The 21,963-nt window shown below is 45.8% G+C and overlaps 1 protein-coding gene across 3 annotated transcripts in view; it reads right to left on the bottom strand.

Moving 5' to 3' along the window:
• The window catches only part of cacna1g (calcium channel, voltage-dependent, T type, alpha 1G subunit), a 541,990-nt gene that overhangs the window by 374,902 nt on the left and 145,125 nt on the right, over nucleotides 1-21,963 (bottom strand). For all 3 annotated transcript variants that reach the window (XM_072483051.1, XM_072483052.1, XM_072483053.1), the window contains exons 6-8: nucleotides 10,867-10,959; nucleotides 6,145-6,961; nucleotides 532-911 (exon numbers count right to left, since the gene is read on the bottom strand). In XM_072483051.1, coding sequence (XP_072339152.1) covers nucleotides 532-911; nucleotides 6,145-6,961; nucleotides 10,867-10,959 — 1,290 coding nt within the window. The remainder of the gene's footprint in view (nucleotides 1-531; nucleotides 912-6,144; nucleotides 6,962-10,866; nucleotides 10,960-21,963) is intronic.

Below are 21,963 nucleotides of genomic sequence, written 5' to 3'. Positions count from 1 at the left end.
GTTTCGAATCACTATTAGGAGGGTGAAATTGGACATGGGCACAGATGTAAAACAGGTGGTGCCATTTTGGATACCCATTTTATGATTGATCTTCAGTCCCATTGTCTTCAATAGAACTAATCATCAGTTGTGTCCTATATACAGGGCGGCAAAGCGATTCCAATTGGCTTGAGATTCCGACCGGGTCTGACTTCACCCCTTGTGTCTCCAAGCTTAAAAGCAAATACATACTAATTTACATTTTAAAAAATCTGAGGGTTTTAATAGCCCCTCAAGGTTTGTTCTTGTTCCTGTCTCTTGCTTTATCTACAGTTGATCTGAGTGTTTTCTTTGAAGATGAAAGTCAGTACGTCGGCACAAATTAATTGACTTGATGAAAGACATTATAACAATTATGCTCAATCTATCATAGGCAAGGAATTTACAGGGCTCAGCACTAAAACAGAAAAGCAAAACCACTCTTGCTTACTTTAAATATGGGGAAAGATAAAAAAGCATTAGAGGGTTACAGAAACAACTTCAGTGCCTCACCTGTTCGTGGTATTCAATCCCCATGCTAAGCGTATTGATGAGAATAGCAATCATAATTCCACGTCCAAAATACTTGCTGTCAACAATCTTGCGACAAGTGTCACAGACTGGTTTCCATAACGCCCAGCATTTGTTTGCTATTGTCATTCTTGGTTGGCTGCGCTGAGGGTCTCTCTGGTCATTGTAGTGGGCGTCCTGGGTGAACTCGTACACTCCCTCACTGTCTGAATCCAACGTCTCGTTATCCCTCACCTCAGACTCATTGCCCCTGATGCAGATGGGGCAACTTTGTGGGTCGCAGTTCAGAATGTCAGCTGTTCCTCTGGGAGAGCCGTAGGGCGTGCAGTGACCAGACAGCTTGCATGAGCTTTTACAATGGCCTGGCAGGGGGAACAATCAAATTTGGATGTTTAATGTTCTAAAAATAAAAGTTGCACAAAACAAAAGTACTGTGGATGCTGAGAAATCCAAAATAAAAGCAGAAAACGTGGAAACACTCAATAAGTCAGGCAGAATATTTGGACATAGAAACAGAGTTAACGGGCACCATTTATGGAAATGAAACAGAGTCCCGTGTGGGGCACACTTAGCTGGGTGTTTCCTGGTGCTTGCGGCGCCAAGAAAGACCCCACTATTAAACGGGACTCAGCTTTGTTTATGGGCCTGGTGAGGAACGCCTTGCTGAGGCTGCACTTAGGCTCATTCCCTGCACTAAGGAGCTCTGCTCGCCAGTGCAGGAAGAGATCAGTGCACCGATCTCTGGACCATCCACCATGGCCTCTGGGCCCCCCCCCCCAACCCCCCCCCCAACCCCCCCAATGCCCCAATTAGGGGGTCATCGAGCCCCCCATACCTCACCTCATAAGGGCAGGGCACCCCCTGGTTACAATATTGCATCAGAGTCAGAAGATGCTAACTGGTTTCAGTGTTTTCTGTTTTAAATTGCGGTCCTATATGCCCAGGTTCTTCATTTATTAGCAGTGATGGTATTTCTGATCAACGTTTAGGAGGCTGAATGTGAAATTATTTCAGAAACTTAATTCTAGGGGTTTTAAAGAAGAAAATTGTTTTCGTTCCACACGGTATGCCGAAGGGGTTAGATGAAACAGAGTGGGATGGGGCTTGTGTGGAGCATTAACATTGGCATGTTTCAAATGTGCCAAATGGCCTGTTTCTCTACAGTAAATACTTGGCAATTTTATATATGTATCCATAGTGGGCGGATTGTTGACTAACTGCTTTAATAATATAATAATAATCGCTTATTGTCACAAGTAGGCTTTAATGAAGTTATTGTGAAAAGCCCCTAGTCGCCACATTCCGGCACCTGTTCTGGGAGGCCGATACTGGAATTGAACCCACGCTGCTGACCCTGTTCTGCATTACAAGCCAGCTGTTTAGCCCACTGTGCTAAACCAGCCCCTGGTTTACTTAGTTCCAGGAAACTGCATAGGTATTTTAGTGGTATTATTTGTTGCTTCAACTGAGGTTTGCAACTGGGGAACTGACAAGGCATTATTTCCAGGCAGCTTCTGGCTCCACAGATAACGTTATTGCTAAGAAATGAATAGAATAGTATGTATCTTGGCTGCATCATTTTCAGGACCAAAGCAGCATCAATGCGCCTGCATCACCACCCTTGTTGTCATTCATCCAACAGACCTACACCATTGCTCCCTCGGATGTATGTGGCACACTTTCTGATGTCTTCAGAGGACATTATGATGGAAGTAAATGAAAAGTGGATAATTCCACCTCCACTCCAGACTCAGCACGAGCACATAAATAACATGACCTCTGTGTTCCCCACCCAGTTTCTGTTCCATAGAATCTCTACAGTGCAGAAGGAGGCCATTTGGCCCATTGGGTCTGCGCCAATCCACTGAAAGAATACCTTACATGGGCCCAATCCCCCACCCTATCCCCGTAACCCCACCAACCTGCTCATTCCTGGATACTAAGGAGCAATTTTAGCATGGTCAATCCACCTAACCTGCACATCTTTGGACTGTGGGAGAAAACCGGAGCACCCGGCAGAAACCCACGCACACACGGGGAGGACGTGCAGACTCCACACAGACAGTCACCCAAGGTCGGAATCGAACCCGGGTCCCTGACAGTGAAGCAACAGTGCTAACCACCATGTCCCCTACATCCTCCTAGTAGGATTTTTGTTTTTCTTTAGTGCAGGAGAAGTGGGTGTTGCTGGCAAGGGGCCAGTATTTCCTGCCTGTCCCCAATTCTGGCATACTGCATTACAACCTCAGAGTTCACTCAAGCAATCTATGGCTTCATCCCAGCCTTTTCTTGCTCTTCAGTTGCCCTTCCATATGAGAATGAGAATCGCTTATTGTCACAAGTAGGCTTCAAATGAAGTTACTGTGAAAAGCCCCTAGTCGCCACATTCCGTCGCCTGTTCTGGGAGGCTGGTATGCGAATTGAACCGTGCTGCTGGCCTGACTGGGTCTGCTTTCAAAGCCAGCGATTTAGCCCTGTGCTAAACCAGCCCCTCACATAATTAAACATAATTAATTCAGGTCAATTTTAGTTATTGCAACAAAAACAAAAAAATTGGGGACTCAAAATTACAACATATTGTTGATTCATCTCAGTATTAATTTCAAAGTGAATGAAACTAATTACTAACAGATGAACTGCTGAACTGAGAAATGGAGGACTCGCAAGCTACCATAAAGGACACAGAAACTGCAGGTCAAGTCCTTCAACTGTGACTTGCACAGCCCATTGTTATTATTTACACTGAGGAGGTTGATTGTTCCAATTTAAAGTGGAAATGAAATGGTACTTCAGTCATCAACACTATGTGAATAGAACTCTCTCTCAGCTTTAAATCTCCTCGTGCAACTTAGAATTTGTGGTGTCAAAACCTATCAATCTGGGCGGCCTGCTTCCTTAATCAGCAGCAGTGCTCACAAGGCAGCCCTGGTTGGGAAAACGTGGGGCTGTAGAGTTTGATTTTTTTTTGGTCTTTTAAAGTTCATGAACAATAAATCAAGGTTTGCGGGTCTGGAACATTTTCATCAATGCTGCCTTTGAGCACTCTTACTATCTTGGGAACTAATGAAACGACTCCAGCTGGAGAAGGGCTCCCAAGTGCAGTACAATTATAAAAATTAAGCTGTACATTTGCTAACACACACCATTACATTAAATTGCCATAGCGTGCAAACTATCCCCATCTGAATGAGTGCACAAGACACATGGGACATACCGGGAGGGCCTCACCATCAGGCCACTGTCAAACATATGCAAAAAAGGGATGGGGATGAGCTTGAATATTCGCTTTTCTCCTCTATTTCAACAGATGTTTTTTTTCCCAATGGTGAAAACTTCTGAAGCCGCCACTGGGACAGGCTTGGAGACCATACCAAACCTGATGGGACAAGGGAGCTCAATGAAAGCAAGGATGGCTTGGCTTAAAATGAGCAGCTTCCTGAGGCGGCCTGATACTAATGGTCAAACACACTCCAATTAATTTGACTCAGTTTAAAGGATGTGACGAATGTTCAGAACCAAAAGTGCAGGGGACGGGAAGGTGGAGAGGGAAGGAATGAGGCAACAATCTCGGGAGTGGGGAAAAGGCTGCCCAATTTGGCAAATCCAGTTTTCAAACCACATGATAAATACCACAAAGAATAACAATGACACCTTCTCCATTCCAAACACAACTCTGACACCTTCCCATTACAAACAGAACACTATCATCCTCTCCATTACAAACAGTAACACTGATATCCTCCCCATTCCAAACACAACACTGACATCCTCCCCATTACAAACAAAAGCACTGACATCCTCCCCATTACAAACAAAACACTGACATCCTCCCCATTACAAACAGAAACACTGACATCCTCCCCATTACAAACAATAACACCTTCTGCACTCCAAACACAACACTGACATCCTCCCCATTCCAAATACAACACTGACATCCTCCCCATTACAAACAAAACACTGACATCCTCCCCATTACAAACAAAAACACTGACATCCTCCCCATTACAAACAATAACACCGTCTGCATTTGAAACACAACACTGACATCCTCCCCATTACAAACACAATACTGACATCCTCCCCATTACAAACAGTAAGATTGACATCCTCCCCATTACAAACAGTAGCACTGATGTCCTCCCCATTACAAACAGTAACACTGACATCCTCCACATTCCAAACAGTAACACTGACGCCTTCTGCATTCCAAACACAACACTGACATCCCCCTATTCCAAACACAACACTGACATCCTCCCCATTACAAACAGTAACATTGACATCCTGCCCATTACAATCAGTAGCACTGACATCCTCCCCATTACAAACAGTAGCACTGACATCCTCCCCATTACAAACAGTAACACTGAAACTTTCTGCATTCCACACACAACAGTGACATTGTCCCCTTTCCACACACAACACTGACATCCTCCACATTCCAAACACAACACTCACATCCTCCTCATTACAAACAGTAACAATGACATCCTTCCTATTACAAACAGTAACACTGATATCCTCCACATTACAAACAGTAATACTGACATCCCCCCATTACAAACAGTAACACTGACATCCTCTCCATTCCAAACACAACACTGACATCTTCCCCATTCCAAACAGTAACACTGTCACCTTCCCAATTCCAATCAGTAACACTGTTGCCCTCCTCATTACAAACAGTAACACTGACACTCTCCCCATTACAAACAGTAGCACTGACATCCTCCCCATTACATACAGCAACACTGACACCCTCCCCATTACACACAGCAACACTGATGCGCTCCCCATTACAAGCTGTAGCACTGTTGCCCACCTCATTACAAACAGTAACACTGACACCCTCCCCATTACAAACAGTAGCACTGACGCGCTCCCCATTATGTACAGCAACACTGACACCCTCCCCATTACAAACAGTAGCACTGAAACCCTCCCCATTACACGCAGTAACACTATCACCCTCCCCATTACACACAGTAACACTGACTCCCTCCCTATTACGAACATAACACTGATGTTCACTGCATTACAAATAGTAACACTGACATCCTCCCCATTTTAAACAGCAACACTGACAACCTTCCCATTACAAACAGCAACACTGACACACTGCCTATTACAAACAGTAACAGTGACGACCTCCCCATTACAAACAGTAACACTGACGTCCTTCCCATTACAAACATAACGTTGATATATTCTGCATTACAAACAGTAACACTGACACCCTCCCGATTACAAACAGTAACACTGACACCCTCTCAACTACAGTCAGTAATAATGACACCGTTTCCATTACAAACAGTAGCACTGGCACCCTCCCCAGTAGAAACAGTAACAATAAAGCCCTCCCCATTCCAAACAGGAATATACACATACACACAAATTTATGCTTACACACACTCATACACACACATGCACTCACACACACACACACACACTCACGCACAAACATACACACACTGACACACGCACACCCACTCTCCCGCATATACGCACACACTCATAAACATATGCATTCACACTCATACATACCCATACACACACACTCACTCACACACACGCTCGGCCTTGTTCACTCACCGGCACTCTGTGTTTCCAGGAGCCGATGCATTTTGCGATATGGTCCTGCTGGGATATTGAGGTTTGCCATTGTGTTGTCAGGATTCATGGTTGCGTCCTTGAATGTCTTTTCCCCTGTGGTGTTCAGATTGATCACCTCATGGGGGGAGCTGGGGTGCACAGTTGAGTAAGTCTTGGCATCTGTGTTCTTCTGGAGTCCATCTGGCGGGAGCAGGCCAACCCCTTGCCTAAGGGATGACTTACACTGGATCGGTTCAATGTGGCAGTTGGCGTGATAGATGCTGTGGACAGACTCGGTTTTGCCATGTGCAGCAGGAGCAGGAGGAGGGTGCAGGTTGAGCAGGGGCGAAGGCAACATGATCAGCCTGTTGCCAGCATTGTGCGCGGAGTTGGTTTCCACATCACTGATCTCGGGGCTGGCCCTTGGTGCCCGCAGGCTTCCATTGCTGACGTGGTAATGGTGGTGGTGGTGGTGGTGGTGAATCAGGTGGTGGACAGAGGCTGCCCGCTTGCGTTTCCGCCTCTTACGTGATTGCGCGCCTGGCCCGCTACTGCTGGTGGGTTGAGGCCCCCTCCTGTTTACAACCAAGCAGCAAACTCGCACGACCTCCCGGCGTGCCTTCCGCAGCATGTGGCTGATGTACTTCAAGAGTTCATCGTAGCAACTCCCTGGTTCAGAGAAACTGGCCAGCGTGCTGGCATTGGACATAAAACGAACTCGCTGCTCCTTCATCAATTGGCTTTCACGCTGTTTGGTTTCAGAAAACTGAGTTGCGATGACAACTAGACATAAATTTATCATAAAAAATGACCCAACCTAGAAAGATAAAAAAGATACAGGGAAGAAACTGTTAAAAGACAATATTGCATTCAGCCAGAATCCCTTGAGTGCAGAAGGTGGCCATTCAGCCCACTGAGTCTGCACCAACCCTCCAAAAGAGCACTGCACCCAGGTCCCCCCCCCGCACCCCCCCCCCCCCCGACCCCCCGTCCACCCTGTCCTATCGCCGTAACCTAACCTGCACATCCCTGGATACTAAGGGGCAATTTAGCATTCCAATCCACTTAACCTGCACACCTTGTTGCAGTTGGTGCATTTTAATCATTCCCAGCAGTTGGCACGGATCATGGAAAACCGAGGACTGGGAATGAGTTGGGAGGCGGGAAGGGGGTAGGATGGTGGTGTTGAGGGAAGGAGGTTGATGGTGGAGAGGGGGGGTTGTTGACATAGGGGTGCTGGTGGAGGAGGGGGTGCTGGCGGGTATTGGGGGTAAGTGTTAAACGCTTGCAGTTGATCAGGGTGGGGACGTGGCAGGGAAACGCGAAGGTCAATTACTGCAGATGTTGGAAATCTGAAAAAAAGACAGAAAATACTGGAGATATTCAGCAGGTCAGGGGCCTTCTGTGGAGAGAGTAAAGCAGCATTTCAGGTCGACAGCAGTCGCCTGGGAAAAGTAGGGTATGCTGTAAGAAAATGAAAGGATGGCAAGGTGGAAAGGAGAACAAAAGGGGAAGGTCTACAGGGTGGAAGGCAGGAGAGATTAAATGCCAAAAGACTCCATGCTGCAATATGAGTAGTAACAGGGCAAGTAAAGAAAGAAAAGATGTGTCTAGAGAAGTAAGCGAAGGACAAATAACTGCTTCAATTTCAAGCAGCAGAGCAAAGTTTAATCCCAGCATTATTATTTAAAATAGGTACTGCTCAGTGAATATTTCAACCAATGGAGGTTTTATATGGATGACTTTATTATTAAAAATACAAACTGTGTGCTATTTATTTAAAATAATAGGGGCTAAGGATTTGACAGGGCCAATTTGCACTGCTCAGCAAGGGGTCCAGTTGAATGTGAAATTAGCATGAGCTCAAACTTGTCTGCATCTTTCAAAGTTAGCCTGCATCTCTTGAATATAACCTGCACCCTTTAAAGCTAGCCTGCACCTCTGAACGTACGGATGCCTTCTTGCTGTAGGCATTAGAACTGCTTCACAAAGTATTTTTCAGAAGGAATGAAGTGTGCCAATGGAACAGTAGGCAAGGGAGAGGGCTTCTAAGTTGTCTGATGCAGCATAGGCAATGGAAAAGAGAAGAGTATAATGGAGGCAGCTGGCTGTCCAGGTACACAGTGCAAAGAGATGGTAAGAGATAGCCAAGGGTTCAGGCAGCAGTACCACAAGACATTCAATGAGCTCACATGGGTGGTCATCTTCTAATGTCACTGCGACCCATCGCACTATCAACCTCATACAAGTATCTCATCAATCATCATTGACAATTTCAAACAATCAGGATTCATGCCTAACATTCATTTCCCATGCACACACACACGTATACACACACAAATACACACATTCATATACACACATTAACATAGGTATACATACACACACAAACACACACACATATACATACACATACATACACACACACAATAATATTCACACACATACGCACACACACATATCTTCCTTCGCTCTCACAGGAGAAGGTGGTGCTGGACGGGATGGAACAGCAGAGAATCAGCAGGAAACAGGCAAGGCTGCACCTGCTGAGCCTCTTGGAGTGCTCCACATTATTGGCACACCAGTCACTGAGACATCCAGCATGACAATTTGTTCTTGCCTTACTCGCCTTCTTAAACCCCACTTCACCCTCATCTTGCATTCTGACATGGGGCGTCATTCTCCGCCGGCGGGCGTCTCCGTTTTGCCGGCGCCCGGGGGGTTCCCGACGGCGTGGGGCTGCCCCACAATGGGAAACCCCATTGACCGGCCGGTGTTACGGAGACTCCCGCCGGCGGGTCGGGGCAGAAATGTGGCGGGGCGGGTAGGAGAATTTCGCCCATGATGTTCAAGCTGCGGATGGTGTGACCATGCACCACCTTCTTTCCATCCAAAGCCCACCTTCCCTTTTGCGTTTATGCTTTCAGAGGTCTGGCCAAGCAGTGCTCTCTGACAGAGAAAGAGCTTGCGTCTGACGTAGAAGCGCCGTCACTCGATCTGACACTCACAGCCACCTGCTCAGACACTGGCACTGGATGTACTTGAGCGGGTAGTTTAGAAGCAGGATCGGCACATGCTGAGTCACCGAGCATGAATGGGCTGCAGCCAGGACAGGGGCAAAACAATGGCACATGTGCCAGCTCCCAAGGGGATGAGCTTGTCGATAAATTCTTCTGCAGGTGATTTAGATTAGGACTCTTATGGGATGACTGGTTAGCCCTTGTTGCCAAGCAGCCACCATTTGGTTCAACGCGGTGGCTGGAAGATGGTGGAAATGGCTGACTGGGTGCATTTTGAGTCCTGCCAGGATAGTGGGAATTCATCCTCCTCCCTCCACAGATGGCTTCCCCTCTCCTCTGCCTGTGCACCACAACTGCCTGTCACGCTTTAGCCCAAGAGGGTCTGTAACTTTAGCAGCGCTGTAGCACAGTGGTTAGCACTGCTGCCTCACAACTCCAAGGTCCCAGGTTTGAATCCGACCTTGGGTGACTGTGTGAAGTTTGCAAGTTCTCCCCGTGTCTGCGTGGGTTTCCTCCGGGTGATCCGGTTTCCTCCCACAGTCCAAAGATGTGCAGGTTAGGTGGATTGGCCATGATAAATTGACCCTTAGTGTCCAAAATGTTAGGTGAGGGGATATGGTGGGGCGTGGACATAGGGCGGATGCACTTTCAGTGGGTCAGTGCAGACTTGATGGGATGAATGGCCTCCGTCTGCACTGTAGTGATTCTATGATATGTAAAATCAGGCTTTCCGCTCACACACCACTCCTTCCAAAAGTCCAGCATTACCCCCTTCTGACTCCAATGGCTCATGTGAGCTCCTCCTGCAACACAATACATAGAACTTCTACTCACTGAGCAAAACATAGTTAAAAGTACCTCACCTGAAAATACAACCTTGATACCCTTTAGTAGCACCAGTGTCGAGGGTCCCGGGTGCAGCTGAACGCATGTCCAGCTGAGCCTGTCTTTAAAAAAGAGCATCAAAGGGACCAAATGAGGTCCAAAACGACAGGTCGAGCATCAAAACTGCGTCCTGCTATGCTTGGGCTGCATATACGGCAAGGTCACTCTATCACCCATGCCTGGCAATACACATTGGCCACATTGAAAGTGGTCAGGAGATTAGTGACCATTTTCAGACACTCTCTGGGTTCCTCTCTGTAGCATTGCAAGGCCGCGGAGCCCAATTTGGCAGCCGCGATGTTTCTGAACTTAGTGCTGGGGGAAGCCTTGCAGAGATCTCACCCAATCTCTCTCCACCTGAATTGGAACACTAATTAGCAGGTATGGTAGTGTTGTGGTTATATTAATAAACTCACAGTTCCGAGGCTTTGACTAATTATCCAGTGAATGAGAGCTTAAATCCCATTTTAGAAACCCGAACATTCTGTATTCGGTCTAAAATTAATCTTCAAATTAAAAGCTGGGATCACCAAAAGTGTCCCTCCATGAAACTATCAAATTATAATAAATCCCAACTCGTTCAATCATGTATTTAAGGGCAGAAGACCTGTTGTTCTTACCCAGTCAGGGCTCGTGTGTGACTCCAGTCCCACGCCAATGTGGTTAACTCTTGTCTGTCCACTGCAATGGCCTAGCAAGCCATTCAGTTGTAATGCCACCTTCCCAGGGACAAGGAGGGATGGGCAGCGAATGACAGCTTGATGTCCACAACCTCAGATCAAAAAGCACGATAAAACATTTTTGCTTGAATACTTACTATGATCAGAAGGATGAAGTAGATGAAATTGTAAAAGGAGTGAGCGTCCATGACAAAATACATGATGTCAACCCATCCTTCCAGGGTTATCACCTAAGAGGAAATCAGACATTTCAGACAGTCAAAGAGTTTAAAATAAAATCTGATCAAGCTGTTGTCATTCAACTGGTCATTTTACTCTTTAACGTCAATAAAATCAAGACCTGACGATCACTGTTGCTCATATCTGGATGGTTCTACCTCTCTTTTACCATTAGATTTCAGGCAACTGATCTACTAGATGCAGGTTGTAAACTCACAAGGACCAGAATTGTTCTAACACTTCATGACATAATTTGGTGACCAGGGGCTTTTCACAGTAATTTCATTGAAGCCTACTTGTGACAATAAGCGATTATTATAATATTATTATTATTTATGCAACAATTAAAATTGTATAATTTATGCAGGCACATTAATTATGTGACTTATTAACTGAATGAGGCAAGTATTTTTGACTTAAGGAAAATGTCCAAAATGTTATTATTTATAATGATTCATTGAAATAACTCCAATCACTTCCCCCGATAAAAGAATTGGTCCTATTGTTTGAGATTTCTTGATCCAGGTTCAGTGTAAGTGTCATTGTAGCCAGGGACATAAGTCAGCTTTTGATGGCTTGAAATGAGAATATGGGTTTGACCCTTTATAACCTGACCGAATAAAAACCCAACAAAGTCAGTTATGGAATTTCTGATTGGTCCTCAGCCTTCGCAGCTCTCTCGGAAAGAAAGTTCCAGACTTTCAATATCCTTTGTGCGAAGAAACGTTTGCTGACATCACCCGTGAACGACCTCGCTCCAATTTTAATGCCGTGCTGGTTTGTTCTCGACACTCCCCAGAAAGGAAAGTGAAAGGATCCTGACAATCACGTCACAGGATACAATGATATGACTGGCTGATTATTCAATTGCAAATCTGAGTGAAATTTAATTACTGGGTACCTTGTCTTCAGGTAGTACATAAAGGTGCTCGTTACAAAAACATTAGAACAAAAATAGAAGACACCCACACACTTTTAACATGATCACTTATGTCTTGACAGTGCTCTGATGTACAAGTCATTTGAAGGTGCCTTTGAAGAGATTCATGGCATTGTGTGTTATATCTTATTCTGAGAGTGCACTCGGACATTTGGGTTTAAGGATTTGATTTGATGACCTTTCCCCCCAACATTTCCTATCAAGGGCCATTAATTACTGCAAAGTTCAGGATTCTACATGGTGCTATATTATTTCAGCAAGGTGATATGCAGAATAAACAGACGATACTCCCAAAAATACCAACCCTCCTCCCACCACAGCCCAAGGTTCTATGGGTGTCTGTGGGGGGAAATTTGCAATGGCAAAAATGGGCTGGTAACATTTGATTTGATTTGATTTATTGTCACATGTAACGAAGTACAGTGAAAACTATTTTTCTGCGGCCGAGGGAACGTACACAGTATGTTCATAGCAGACAAAAAGAATAATCAACAGAGAACATTTACAAATGGTACATCGACAACCAGTGACTGGTTACAGTGCAGAACAAGGGGCCAAACAAAGCAAATACATGAGCAAGAGAAGCATAGGGCATCGTGAATAATGTTCTTACAGGGAACAGATCAGTCCGAGGGGGAGTCATTAAGGAGTCTTGTAGCTGTGGGGAAGAAGCTGTTCCTATGTCTGGGTGTGCGGGTCTTCAGACTTCTTAACCTTCTGCCTGATGGAAGGGTCTGGAAAAAAGCAATGCCTGGTTGGGAGGGGTCGCTGATAATGCTGTCTGCCTTCCTGAGGCAGCAGGTGCATACAGAATCAATGTGGGGGAGGCAAGCTTGTGTGGTGCGTTGGGCTGAGTTCACCACACTCTGCAGTTTCTTGCGATCTTGGACCGAGCAGTTGCCATACTAGGTTGTGATCAGCTGGATAGGATGCTCTCTATCGCACATCTGGAGAAGTTTGTGAAAGTCGATGCAGACATGCCAAATTTCTTTAGCTTCCATAGGAAGTAGAGACGTTGTTGGGCTTTCTTGACTATTGCATCAACGTGAGTGGACCAGGACAGACGGTTGGTGATGGTGACCCCCAGGATCTTAAAGCTATCGACCATCTCCACTTCGCAGCCATTGTTGCAGACGGGAGACGCTTCCTGAAGTCGATGATCAGTTCCTTGGTCTTTCCGACATTTAGAGAGGTTGTTTTCGGTACACCATGCAACCAAATGATTTATCTCCCTCCTGTAGTCTTATTCGTCGTTGTTGAGATATGGCCCATCACAGTCGTATCATCCGCAAACTTATACATTGTGTTGGAGTTAAATCTAGCCGCACAGTCATGTGTGTATAGGGAGTACAGTAGAGGACTGAGCACACATCCTTGCGGAGCCCTGGTGTTGAGGACTATTGTGGAGGTGGTGTTGTTGCCCATCCTGACAGATTGCAGTCTGTTGGTGAGGAAGTCAAGGATCCAGTTGCACAGGGAGGGGTCAAGTCCAAGATTGCAGAGTTTGGTTATCAGTCTTGTCGGGATAATGGTGTTGAAGGCATAGCTGTACTCTGATTATGGACAGCACGGTAGCACAGTGGTTAGCATAGTTGCTTCACAGCTCCAGGGTCCCAGGTTTGATTCCCGGTTTGGGTCACTGTCTGTGTGGAGTCTGCACGTTTTCCCCGTGTCTGCGTGGGTTTCCTCCGGGTGCTCCGGTTTCCTCCCACAGCCCAAAGATGTGCAAGTTAGGTGGATTAGCCATGATAAATTGCCCTTAGTGTCCAAAAAAGGTTAAGTGGGGTTACTGGGTTACGGGGATAGGGTGGAGGCATGGGCTTAAGTAGGGTGCTCTTTCCAAGAGCCAATGCAGACTCGATGGGCCAAATGGCCTCCTTCTGCACTGTAAATTCTATGATTCAAATTCTATGATTCTGTGAACAGCAATCTTCCATAGGTGTCCTTGTTGTTGAGGTGTTCAAGTGTTGATTGTAGAGCCAGGAAGATAGCATCTGCTGTGGACCGGTTGTGGTGATAGGCAAACTGCAGTGGATCAAGACCCTCTGGGAGGCTGGCACCCTAAAATTGTGGGGAAAAGTCTGCCTCTTGAGAAGACTAACGTTATCCTCAGAAGGACTCATCATTGAGAAACCCCAACGCCACGGAAAATGGACGAAGCATCATCTGGGGACACAAGTGGGTGGAAAGACTTGTCCAGTTTCACATGGCAGCCCATAAAATATAAGCAATCGGAGAAGGAGTCGGATACATAGTCCCTTGAGCCTGCTCCGCTATTGAATTAGATTGTGGCTGAACTTTGGTATCTGCTGGTTGTAGTCACATCTAACGCAAAGAAAGATGATTGTGATTGCTGGGTCAGTCATCTCAGTCCTGAGACATCATTGCAGGAGTTTGTCTGGGTAGTGTCCTGGGCCCAACTACCTTCACCTGCTTCATCAATGACCTTGCCGACATTGTAAAGTCAGAAATTGAGCTTTGTGATGATTGTGCACAGTTCAGCCTTATTCATGACTCCTGAGTTAATGAACCAACCCATGCCCATATGCAGCATGACCTGGACAACATTCAGGCTTGGGTCGACAACTGGCAACCAACACTCGTGCCACACAAGTGTTAGGCAAAGGCCATCTCCAACGAGAGGGAAGAAAACCACCTCCCCACTATATTTAATGGTGTTATAATCACTGAATCCTCAACTATCAGCATCCTGGGGGGCCTATCATTGACACTCAAGAAGCTCAACACCATCCAAAGCAAATCAGCCCGCTTGATTTGTACCGCATCTGCCACCTTAAGCATTCACTCCCTCCACTATTAATGCACAATGGCAGCAGCGTGTACCATCTATAAGATGCACTACGGCAACTCACCAAGGCTCCTTTGACAACACTTTCCAAACCCACGACCACTGCCAGCTAGAAGGACAAGGACATCAGATACATGGGAAAGTCATTCCTGCCTCGACAGATCCATTAAAATGAGCTGCTAATTACTTATTTGGCGAATGCAAATCCCTGAAGCCAAGCCGTAGCCTCCTCATTGGATGGGTTTAAGGTGATTAATCGACCACTTAGTCTGCAGAGGTGACCCTCCTCGGTAATGTGAAGCCTTGTTTGTGTCATTCCACAAGTGCATAAGGGATTTGTGCTGAGGCCACAGTGGCAGAGGGTGGTTTTACAGGAGCCCTGGCTTGTCCTGTGAACACCACCACCTGCAGGTTCCCCAACCCCGCTCCCCCTCTCCACCCTCCACCAAGCCACAGACCATCCTGACTTGGAACCATATCACGATTCCTGCACTGTCGCTGAGTCCAAATGCTGGAACTGCCTCTCTGACAACATTGTGGGTGTACCTGCACATCATGGACTGCAGCGGTCCAATTAGGCAGCACCTTCTCGAGGGCAATTAGGGATCGGTAACAGATTCTCGCCTGGCCAATGATGCCGGGTGTCCCAGGGATAAACAAAATAAACCTCATTTTCCTGCCCTGTCCCATAATCCTTGAGTGACTAAGAATGTATCAATCTTAGTCTTGAGTGCACTCAAATATTGAGCACTCACTGTCCTCTGAAGGCAATTAAGCATTCACAATCCTTTGAATGAAGAAGTTTCTCCTCGCCTCAGTTCTAAATGTCCAATGCTTCACAACGCCAGGGTCCCAGGTTCGATTCCCAGTTTGGGTCACTGTCTGTGCGGAGTCTGCACGTTCTCCCCATGTCTGCGTGGGTTTCCTCCGGGTGCTCCGGTTTTCTCCTCAAGTCCCGAAAGATGTGCTGTGAGGTAATTTGGACTTTCTAATGTCTCCCTCCGTGTACCCGAACAGGCGCCGGAGTGTGGCAACTAGGAGCTTTTCACAGTAACATCATTGCAGTGTTAATGTAAGCCTACTTGTGACAATAAAGATTATTATTATATTATAATTCCTTATGTTCCACATACAGATCCTCCTACAAGGATCACCAGCCAGGGGGAACAGCCTCTCATCTATCCTCTCATTCCTTCAAATCCCAGACAACAAAGGCCCAATTGACTTAATTTGAGCTGAACCTACAAAGATAAACTTTTAAATATTTTCACGAGGCCACAGGTTGCTCTACCAGGACATCAAGGTACATTATGGGCTGCTGGCACATCTTTGTTGGCCAGCTGTGATTTAATTGAAGGTGGGAGTTGCCTCTCATGGTCGGATGGCCTAGTCCTATTCCTGACGTTCCTAGATCAGCATCACTAGCAGCGCTATCATGACGGAACACCTGCTTGTTAACGTGCAAGGCTTCTGATTAAAAAGAAAGATTTGGAACAAGGACAAGGAGGGGAAGAAATGGCCGAAAAGATCTGCGAGCAAGAAGGGAGTGAAGCTCTTGAAACAGGGACAGATGTTATGTTCAGGAATGAAGCCAACTGCAGTTAGACGAGAGTCTGAGAGTTTGGGAAGAGAGGCAACATCTGTCGGTCGGCAAACATGCAAAGGTTTGGTGGGGATGGGGAAAAGAGAGAGGAAGGGGAATGGATTGGGGTTTGTCTAAGTGTAGTGCAAAAACATTGCAGCAATGGCATGTGAGATCCAGAACACACATTGCCGGACTACCGCAGTACACACCGCACGTCTGATACAAAATATTTTTGTTGCACGAATTAACTATCTCTCCTGAAATAACACATGGCGTTGTTGGTGAAGTGTGGCGGCTGCCGAAAATGATTCTCACGCGCATCTGGAACTATTCATTTACGTACTGCATTATGTCACTAATCATTTCAAATGATTTTCAGGTCCTTTGTGTCTCAGTGTTAATAGGAGAAAGAGCACAGATTTGAGAACTATTTATTGTTTAAATTTATTTTTATAGGAAGGGTCTTCTTAGATTGCGCACTGATGATTAAGAGCCCGGACGCTGCAACTCTGCATCGTTTAGTGGGTGGAAGGTCAAAGCGGGGCCGTGACTTGCAGATATACAATCCTGATGGATGAAGCGGCACAATAGCAACTAGAACGACCTGACGTAGTATTAGCATTGCTGCTCAATACACCAGGACTAAAAACTCTTGCCTCAACAGACCCTTTAACTTATTTAAAATGAGCTGCTATCTACTTATTTGGCGAATGCAAATCCCCAAAGCCAAGCAATAGCCTCCTCATTTGAAGAGTTTAAGGTGATTAATCCATCACTTAGTCTGCAGATGGGGCCACTCCTCAATAATGTGCAGCCTTGTTTGTGTCTTTCCACAAGTGCATAAGGGGTTTGTACTGAGGCCCCAGTGATGGAGGTTGGCTGCACAGGGCCCCCGCCTGTCCTGAACCTATTTAGCCAGGACCGCTTTCGCTGTGCCAGTTCAAAGCCTGCCTGTTCGACAGATGGGGTTTGGCACAAGGGACTTGTTAGTGACTTCCCGCGTTTCCCATTCCTTGGTTCTTCGGATGTTCGCTGAGAGATCAACTCAGAAATGTTGCCTCATATACGGCATCAAGATGGAAGGTGGACAGTATTTGGGTGGACAATAGTTGGGTTGAACACATCATCATGGAGTAGGTTAAGTGAGGCACAGCACTCACGGTTTCAACCAGCTTCTGGGTTTTTGTCAGTTGGCGAATGTGAGGGCATGATGTTTGCAAGGACAGGAAGCCAGAAGAGGGCTGGTGAACAGAGGGTTCTAGTGATGATACACATTGTTGCATTCAATTGAGTCGACAAAGATGTGTATATGATGACCTTTGCCAGGCAGGTGCACGTACCCTGCTGCAGAGTATGATAGGGAAAGTGTTGAGAGAAAGTGCTGAGGTCCAGAGTGTTATGGCAGCAACGCCCCACCGAGATCCAGTAAGTTTGGTTGGTGGATTATTTCTGGTTTTGAGCTTTGTTGATGTTTCCTTCACATGTTTCCGAAAGGGCCGAGTCCATTAAAAGGGCAGAGTCAGTCCCAAGTATGTTGGCTTGGAATCAGGCTTTAGGCTCTGAACATCCACGTAGATATGCATATTATTTTTTGGCACTGGAATTATGGAGGTGGAACACACTGGATATGGTTTTAGAGGTACTCATGCCAGAGTTAAAATGTGGCATTTCCTTTATGAAAGGAAGCCACAGAGGAAAAGGTGTGAATATTGAGAGTGAAAGAAATTCTGAGGACAGTAAATTGACAGGTTTTTAATATCAGGTACGGCTATAATCGGTCATCAATTTGCTACCTGCCTGTATTACAATGCTCCAAGAAAGATCCTGTTGCTGAATGTCTGTAGCAACAACGCAAAGAAAACTGGAAGGGGAAAATGTGCTGAAAAATACCTGGCTGACACTGCACAGTTTTTATTAGTACCAGGGGAATACCGCAGGATGAGACATTACTTCAATTAAACAATGTTTTTCAGTAACTCCCATTTCATTCTCCACCTCCCGCCATGCGCAGGATGTGTCTGGAGGCTGTGCGAGAGGATGGGTCCAGTTGGGGGTGGTGGTGGGATTTGGCTATGGAGGCAACATTACACAAACGCCCCATCACTACCCATTAAAAGTCTCCAGTTGATTAAGGTCAAACAAGTGTTGAGATCACCAACTTCTATAAGTGCGCTTTGAGAGATCATCTATGCATGAACATTCCGACATGCATGGATTAACTTCCAGCCCATGCTTGTCAGCTTGGAAATTTGTTTTTGGTTTATGTGTTTGTTTTAATCAATCCATTGACGGGGGGGGGGGGGGGGGGGGGGCGGGGGGGGGGGGCGTTGGGGCAGCACCAAGTCAAGGATCATGTCCAAACCTGGAACAGAATCATGACAGAAAGCTTGGTACAAATTTAACCCACTCCCGGGGCATTTATTAACACAAAATATTGTCCAACACTACAAACTTTCAGCAGACATATTGACTCTATTGAATAATGCTAAACAATTCTTCAGCACACCATGGCCTAATGTGAAGTGTCTAATCTTTTCACACTTGCTTTAATTAGGTTATTATTATGTAAATTAAAAAGATAAGCCTCTTATCAATTAATCCTCCTCAAGATAGTTTGCTTCTAAAATATTTCAGGAAGGTTTTCTTTTGAGGGTCTATGCAGGAGGATTTGGACTTTCTTTGCACCATCTCTTTAACATGATGTTGAAGGCCCAGTTGCTCATCGAGTTACATCGAGCACAAAATACAGACACAGGCCATTTGGTTCAACTGGTCCACACTGGAGTTCGACAGAGCCTGAGTCTTTGCCTTTGACCTAAACCTAACAGGGTACCTTCCTGTACCTTCCTTCCTGCTGCACCTTCATCCCCTTAAATACAAGTTCCTGACTGGATTTATTAGTGACTATGGCCAGAATTTTCCAGCTCAAACCTGTGGTGGGGCCGGCGAGCCAGTGAAATCTCCGCTCACATCGACGGGACCGGAAGATACCGCCGGCGTGATGGGCTGCAAAATTTCGGCCTAGGTTACATCTACGGCTTTAGTTTTGGACAGCATTGTTACCTGGCCAGGTATGTTTTTTCTTTCTGTGATTTTTGAGTGACACCAAATAACCTGCCATAAATCATACTGTGGACCCGGGATCTTTATATACCGAGTCAGCATCAAACTCAACACTTTCTCAGTTCACAAGGACCCTGGGTCCACAGTATAATACATCGCAGGTTATTTGACTGAAGGGAACATACCTGGCCATCCAGTTTTATGCCCATCAAACCTGAATGTTGGTGTTTAACAAGAGCGGATGAAAACCAAGCACCTGCATTCATTTCTGCATAGGCTTGAAAAGCAGGGAAGTTCCAGTAACTTGTGTGGGACCGTAGTTAGACCACATGTGCAGTACTGTGAACAGTTTGAATCTCCATATTTGAAAAAGAATGCATGGCCACTGGGGAAAGTGCACAAGGGATTCACGAGAATTACTGGATCCTAGTGGATGGTGAGTCAGGAGTCTTAACTTCTTAAATCTTTTGTAAAAATCAAATGTTGTTTGCAGTTGGCATTTAACTGAAATCGAGAATTAAAATTCTAAACTTTGCAGCCTTAAGCAGGGTTTTAACGAGGTTTGCACTGGAAGAGCAGTTGGGCAGGAACTAATGGAAGTTCAAACTGGTTTCTGTGTATCTAACTCAGCTAACGTTTGTCTGAGCAACATACAAAGCCAGCCAACTTAGCGAGACTTAGTATTTGAGTATGACTCAGAGTAGCTGGGAGTTGGGGAAAGAGGTGCTCTTTTGCTTTTTGTTTTCGAATTTTCTCAGCCTTTGGGAAATGGTTTCATTTGTGCTGCAGAAGAAGCAAAGTTGGTTGGTGAATATCTGGCAGTGACTACAGTTTATTCTGTTCCGAAGGTTCACAATAATATAAGAACTGGTAGTACAAAGAACAAAAAGACAAAGAAAAGTACAGCACAGGAACAGGCCCTTCAGCCCTCCAAGCCCGTGCCGACAATGCTGTCCGACTAAATTACAATCATCTACACTTCCTGGGTCCGTATCCCTCTGTTCCCCTCCTATTCATGCATTTGTCAAGATGCCCCTTAAATGTCCCTATCGTCCCTGCTTCCACCACCTCCTCCGGCAGTGAGTTCCAGGCACCCACTACCCTCTGTGTAAAAAACTTGCCTCGTACATCTCTAAACCTTGCCCCTCGCACCTTAAACCTATGCCCCCTAGTAATTGACCCCTCTATCCTGGGGAAAAGCTCTGTCTATGCCCCTCATAATTTTGTAGACTGGTAAGGGTACTGAAATATATAAAAACACAATTAAAATACATAGTTAAATACAACAATTAAATAGTTTATTGGAACACATTAAGGATGGCAGGGCAGGTGATATGTCACACCTGCAGCATGTGGGTGCTCAAGGATGCCAGTTTGATTTAGTGTAGACACGTCTGCAGTAAATGATGTTCGAACAGCTTTGGCTCAGAGTTTATGAGCTGGGGGCTGAACTACAGACTGCAATGCATCTGAGAGCGGAAAGTTACCTGGATTCTTTGTTCTAGGAAGCAGTCACACCGCTTTGGACAGGGTCTTCTGATTCGGCCAGTGGTCAGGACAGGAGGGCGTGACTGCAAGGTAAGGGGACTCAGAGGGCAGGAGTACATGAGCCTCAGTCTTTACATTTGTCCAACAGGTTTGAGGTTTTTTCAGCTTGCTTGGATGAGAGTGGGGTCTGCAAGATGGATGAGATAACTGACCTTGGTGCAGGAAGCCATTCAAGTGGTGGTGGGGGGAATAAAGGAATGTTGTGTCTGTCAAAGATAGTATAGTCAGAGATATTGACACCATTCTCTGCAATAAAGAACATGAGCCAGGCGGATGTGTTTCCAGGATTAGGGACATCTGCTTGGGACTGGAGAGGAACTTGTAGTCGGAGATGGAAGACACAGTCGTGACGCATTTAGGTGCCAATCACAGAGGCAGGACAAAGAAGGGGGTTCTGCATAGTCAGTATGAGGACCTAGGCACCTAATTAAGAAGCATGACCTTGGAGGTCATAATCTCTAGATTATTATGTGTGCCCTGTGAAAACGGGCATAGGGCAAATCAGATTAGAGAAATGAATGCATGATTCAAAGATTGGTGTGGGAGAAGTGGATTCCGGATTGTGGGGCACTGACACCTGTACTGGGGAAAGTGGGATGTTTACCATTGGGACACTCTACACCTGGGACTGGTGTTCTTGCGAGCTGCATAACTAGGGAAGACGTGAGGGTTTCAAACTAAATAGTGGGGGCAAAGGATCACATTTGAGAAAATGTGGTCAATCAAAGAGTAGAGACAAGACAAAAGAGAAAGATATTATTATGGAAAATGAAAACCAGATTGTAACAGGAATGGATAAAGAGTACAAATCTAACAGTAAATCAAAAGATGAGACTAGAGGTGTTAGAAAAGGAATAAAAGAATAAAACTAAAAGCTCTGTGTCTAAATGCACGTAACATTCAAAACAAAACAGATGACCTGAGAGTCCACATAGAAATAAATAAATACAATTTGATAGCCATTATGGAGACATGGCTGCAGGAGGACATGGATTGGGACCTGAATATTAAAAGGTATAGGATATCTGGGAAGGACAGTGAGGGGGGTGGGGGGGGTGGGGGGGTGGGGG

Source organism: Scyliorhinus torazame, chromosome 18 (assembly GCF_047496885.1).
Source record: "Scyliorhinus torazame isolate Kashiwa2021f chromosome 18, sScyTor2.1, whole genome shotgun sequence".
NCBI lineage: Eukaryota > Metazoa > Chordata > Chondrichthyes > Carcharhiniformes > Scyliorhinidae > Scyliorhinus > Scyliorhinus torazame.
The sequence above is the reverse complement of the archived record's forward strand: the minus strand, read 5'-3'. Positions and strand labels throughout refer to the sequence as shown.